General features: G+C 34.3%; 1 protein-coding gene across 1 annotated transcript; it reads right to left on the bottom strand.

Annotated features, from left to right (window-relative positions):
- Positions 1–518: 518 nt before the first annotated feature.
- LOC11424246 (PAP-specific phosphatase HAL2-like) lies at positions 519–5,453 on the bottom strand. Its single transcript, XM_003593423.4, has 3 exons — positions 4,586–5,453; positions 1,962–2,649; positions 519–1,124 (listed from the first exon to the last, which is right to left on the bottom strand). The coding sequence occupies exons 1-3, from the start codon at positions 4,992–4,994 to the stop codon at positions 821–823; spliced, it is 1,401 nt and encodes a 466-aa protein (XP_003593471.1). The 5' UTR covers positions 4,995–5,453; the 3' UTR covers positions 519–820.
- Between the last annotated feature and the right edge of the window lie 674 nt (positions 5,454–6,127).

The raw sequence follows: 6,127 nt of genomic DNA, 5'->3' as shown, positions 1-6,127 counted from the left end.
AAACAGGTCAAACTTGTGGTGCCAAAAAATCAACAGGCTATTCAATGCAATAAATGAAGTTTCTGACTTCTCCAAACCGATGTGTGCACAGGTCAAATATCTTGTTGAACTTGCAGCATCAATGCTCATCTTACAAACATCTCAATGTGACATACACATTTGTTCTGTAACCCCCTGTCCCCCCTGCCTATTACTGTATTACATTTATTTACATGTGTGATATGACACATAACAACACATTTCTATTCTACCCGTATCCTATGAGGGATTATTAACATGAACATGATTGAATTGACCGTGAGTTTTTTAAATCACAATGTGTCGCTGTAATTTTAATAAAAGTTACACTTTAAAACCTCAACAGAATCATAATGTCACCAAAATTTCGCCAAATTCACTGTCAATCAGAACATGCATTTAATTTAATATAACATTATCAAATATATAAGTGCTTTGATGGAGCTGTTGAACTGGTCCTCATAAGCTTAGTTCAGTTGATAAGGACAATGCATAAAATATGCAAGGTCCGGGATTCAAATCCCGACCAAAAAAACTGGCAGTATACTTATTCAAAATGAATTGAATTTCCAAGCAGACTCATCTTATAACACATTCCTGTTCACTTGCTCACAACCAAAAAATGGAAGTTTCCTTTTTCCAATCCTGACTTCCCACATGTATCTGGAAGTATACTTCGAAACAAAATTATGTTACCAATATGTCAATGCATATAGTATTATGCAAAACCAAAACTTAGAGTTGAAAATTATTAACATTAATTGTTAAGTATATACATTTATATTTATGGTTAGAAGCAGCCTCAAAGGCTGGAACAGCCCCAGCTAGCATCAACAGCATCAATGATCTTTCCATGCAATGAGGCTCCAGAACAAGCAATTATACCGCGATCTAAGCCTTCTAAATATAATCCTTTTGAGAAGTCTAGGGGACACCCTCCAGCATCTGTTACCACTCCACCAGCTTCTTGTATGATAATAACACCTGCAGCATGATCCCATATTTTCTCCTTGTAACCTGCCCTTGCAAATTTCATGAATACCTCTGCATCTCCACGACCTATTGCTGCATATTTTACCATGCTGTATACTCTTAATGGTTGTTTCCTGCACACACCAGAAAAAACAACTATATTATAAACCTATAATATACTTGGGCTCCGTTTAGATAAGCAACTTAATTAAGCGCTTATAGCATAAGTGCTTGTCGTTTAAGAGTTTATGCATAATCTATTTCTAAAGTCAAATTGTGTTTTCACATAAGCTATCCTGGACATATCATGGCTTATTTCCATAAGCTATATCCCAAACACTCTCATAAATGCTTATTCTATTTCTAGTAAATAAACACAAATAAGTTATTCATATATATCCTCAGTGGCACATTTATGCTGTTTTTCCAATGATTTCAATTTTTCAATCTTTTTTACAGATGTTAATAGGAATCTAACTAGTTAAACCATACATTTAGGTGTGGAATATTTTCTGTCAAAAAAAAAAAAGGTGTGGAATATTAAACTACACATTACAGTTTCTGCTTTCAGTTTTATTTAACAACCTCTTTATCTCAAGAGTGCCAATTTAACAGGATTATTCGACCTTATTCATGAATTTTAAATTTTAGAATCTATCTGGTAGCAATTTATCAGGGATATTTAAGAAGAACAAGAACATCATAATAATCCCGTGCTAATATGATCGTGTAAATAAGAATATCATGTAACTACGAGTAGAATACCCTGTAATTATTTTTAGTAAACTTTCACAAACAAATTTAAGTCTATATGAAGAATCTACGTTGGGTAGTTGGAACACATGGTTCACCATATGCCTCTTGTTTTCTCTTTTTCAACATCAATGATCAAACAACAAAGATCAAGAGGTGAAAAGGGAGAGGCAGTGAGTAATTGATATCGAAATGAAATTGAAAAAAGATAAATGTACCTGAGACCAACACTGTGAGCAAGTCCTGCAGTAAAAGAATGGCTTGAATTGGCCTTCTCAACTGGTTCACAAAAAGTGGCCAAAGCTGGATTGTCAATGTTAGAGACAAAAATTTGTATTGCATGGTTTGGCCACACAAACATCTTATTCACATGTAGCAATGGTTGCATCCAAGCCTTTCCTGTACCCTTTTTAGCATATAGCACACAACCTTTGTTCCAACTTTCAGAAGTTGGAGGAGTCAACTTCGATACAATCCTATGATACCGGTGTTGATAACTTAACCATTCCTTCCGCATAGGGTAATTTGGACAGCCAAGAACACCAAGCACTACTTCTCCATCCTCTACGAGCGCTAGAGCTACAGCATATTGATCGCCACGAACAAACCCGAGTGTGCCATCAACAGGATCTAGTACCCAAAATCTTCCAGATGGACCACCGGTTGAGTTGCAGCGACTTATAATATCGAGAACTTCTGAATTTCCAAGTGGTGATTTTGGCTTCTGAACACCAAATCGAGGCGCTTCAGCTAGGCAATCATTCACAGTTTTAACCACAGAGTCTAATAGTTCAGATGCATTAGATTTGGAGAGAGTTTGAACATCTTCTTCAGCTACAATTGAGATATTTTCGCTTCCTAGACACTCAGATAATATCCAGCTCACAACTGCTTGGACACTCCAATCTATTCAAACAGCACAATGAAGTTTTATGTACAAAACTCAAAATAGCTTCAACCATCATACAACCATAGTATAGAAATATAAAACAGGACACAGCAAAAATTTAATCATAGATCTTTGCTCAAGTTAAAGTAACTTATATGTGGTCATAATTGGAACTTTACAATGAGAAAGGAGATTATGGTATGTAATAAATTAATTATGAAGATCATGATTCCAATTATGATTGCATCTTATTCAATTCAATGCTAATAGCAACACGTAAAGTTGGAAATGTAAAATGAACACTGGAAAGGTCTAAATAAATTGAAAAATCACCTCAACTTTTTCGTTAGATAATAATATTTTTCAATCTTTTGGAAAACTTGTATTCTTTCAAAAGCATAAATGTGCTTCCTAAGTCCTAAGTACAGCTATACATGAGATGCAATCAAGCAAGGTGTTACTAGGAAGAGGACCTTTTCCTACTGGAAGTTAAATTTTTAGGCTATTATGTCTAATAGGATACTTATCCTCCTCATTTATAATCATTCTTTTGTTTCAATAGAATTTCTTATTTTGTCAGCAAAACGGTGGACCTAGATTCCCTACTGTTAGGAAATCCTGCAGTCAGTGCAGTCGAGGTCATTAATTGAAATAAGACGCTTCAGTTTGAAACTCGATAAATAAATCAAACAAATTTTAAATCACTGATCCAAATCGGATGACTGTGCCGTCATTGGTTGACCGCAGGGAATGCATTTCCCGAAAAGGTGAAGAAGTGAGTTTCAGATATTGTGTTTCTTCTTTCCAAGAAGGGCATGAGAGATGTAAACAACTCAAGAGAAAGCCAATATATCTGTGAATCTGAATGATGCAGCCAGAATTGAGGCAAAATAATATTTCCAGGTAAAAGTTCAGTTCAGGTAAGACTCGTTTGCTTATGAAATAAGATACTGCTATCGAAATCACTGTATGAATATTGCAGAATGAAAACTAAGAGTGATTCTGATGGCGGCAATAGTGTTACAACATGGCAGAATTTGAACAAACAATTGTTGTTGGGCATTACACTATTTAGTACAAAGCGTTGTCAAATAGTGGCTATAGCGGCGCTATAATACTAAAGTGTTTTGAATAAACCGCTATTTTCCGCAATCTACGATGGACAACACTATTACAGATCAACCAAATTTTCCTTAAACTAATCCCATGCCCTTTGTTTCCTAAGTAGAAACCAGTAACCACGACCCAAAATAAAGAATACTACTGTGATTTTCTTCAGTTTCACACATTATTTGCTGCAATGAAGTATATCACTGTACTGCCATAGAGTTTCACCAACCATTTTTTCCTTTTCTAAGAAACGTGAAAGTTTGAAAATCCACCAACCCTCCAAACTTAATCCTCACTTTTCACACCAATGATTTTGTCTTGACTTATATCCAATTTAGGAAATAAATATTGGTTTGATTAAGTCCTTTTGTATGAAACAAAGTTTATATTCCTCTCTTGAACAAGCCACTATTCATAATTTGACCGCATATAAAAATGGAAACATAGACAAAGACTCCACTAGTTTGTGGTGTCTCCACTAAACAATTTTTTAAAGGCATCTTTGACTGGAGTTTGTATAATTGCTAAGCTCACTAAATAAACCTCTACTACAAAAATCTGCGTCCCAAGTAAGCAGCTCGGTTGGTAAGCTAAGGGACACCGGAAAAAGTATTCGTTCGAATACCGAAAACTATGGTAACAACTAATATACTAACATTTCTAGAATTTGATGCAAGATAGTATAATATCCAATTCCAATGCAGACATCCAAATAAACCCATGTGACAAAATCAGAAAAGATGTGTTTTTTTCATAGACAAACATAAACCCATGTGCAAACAATGAAATCAGAGCAAAAATAAAGAACTATATGAAATGACCCAGTTGAGTTAAAAGACTAACCAGCAACAGTAACAGGAGAATTATCATCCTTAGACTGAACCTGATGATTGGTTTTGGAAATCAAACTCTCCTGCACTCTCTGACAAAGTGAACAAGCCATTTGCACTGCTCTGACAGCAACATCCAATTCCTTGGAATATTCTTCATCATCTTCTTTTTCTGATTTGGAGAAAAAACTAAACTTTTTCTGATCCTCATCCTCCATGATAGGTGAAGCAGAAGAACAGGTTTGGTCGAATTTTGAAACAAAACCAATGTGGCGGGTCGTTGAGAGTGAGAAGGAACAAGAACCTCGTACAAGTGGTTGTGGTTGAACAACGTGGGAGAGTGTGAATGCATCATTGTTGTTGAATCTTGTTGTTTGTCCCAACAACATACGTGGTCGGATTATTGTGCTAGAGAAAGACATAATTGTGTGTAATGAATACACACACGCACGCACGCACACAACAATTTCTTTCTCTTTCACTCTTGTACTTTGATAACAATATTCAATGTTAATAGTTACTTTATGTTGAAAAATTGATATTGATATTAAAATTGAAAGGGAGAGAAAGAGAAACAAAGAACCAAAACTCAGTGGCAGCTGAGAAATGCTAAAAAATCAGACTTACTTACCTTACCCTAATATTTCATTGTTTATTATATATTTATTGTATATAAAAAAATTAGAGGGACAAAATCATGCCTCAATCAAAGATATAAAAGAATCAAACAATAGTACTCAAATGAGCTTTCAACAAAGAGGAATTGCAATTCGGTGTAATAATTCTTGGTCAACTTATTCACCATCCGATCAAACTCCATGTTATCATACTCTTTTCCCCTGAAAACCTACATACACAAAAATTGAAGACATAAAAGATTTTAGGACTCCAAAGCACTTACAAATTTACATTTATTTCCTCCGAAACCACTAGCAAGCTTGAGTTAGACTTTTACTTTTACGTTTTATCGGATTTTACTTAGGTGATATTGGTATTATTAATGCATTTTAGAAAAGAGAATGACGAATAAATGATTAAAATATATTATTTAGTCAAAAGAACTATTTAAGAGAGTTATGTCACCCAAATGTTATCCCATTATATCTTGTTATCACCATAGTCTATACAAATCCTTAGAGTTATCATTATTTATTTATTTATTAACCTATTGTGATAAAATGGCATTGAGGTCCACTCAATGAGATTTAGAGTCACTTTTTTCTTAAATTGTTTCGGGTATTGAGGTGGAGATGAACTTTTGTTTTAATTTGTAAAAAAAATAAAATACCTATAATATGGGGATATCAAATTTTTTCTGTCCGTAAGAGAGATGCTAAATTTTGGTGCATTCCTTTTTTTTTTTTTTTTTTTTTTCTTTTACTCTTTCATTCATTTGAACTATCTTATTTTTAATTTTTTTTTTTTGTCAAGTGGCTAGATTCACACACATTATATGTGGAAAATCCGGGTTCGAACACCGATCCCTGCACCAATTATCTCTGATAGCTACCAACTGAATTATACTTACCGGACAATCTCATTCTTCTTTATGCAT

This window comes from Medicago truncatula, chromosome 2, assembly GCF_003473485.1.
Source record: "Medicago truncatula cultivar Jemalong A17 chromosome 2, MtrunA17r5.0-ANR, whole genome shotgun sequence".
In the NCBI taxonomy this organism is placed as follows: Eukaryota; Viridiplantae; Streptophyta; class Magnoliopsida; order Fabales; family Fabaceae; genus Medicago; species Medicago truncatula.
This window is presented reverse-complemented; position numbering and strand designations above follow the sequence as displayed.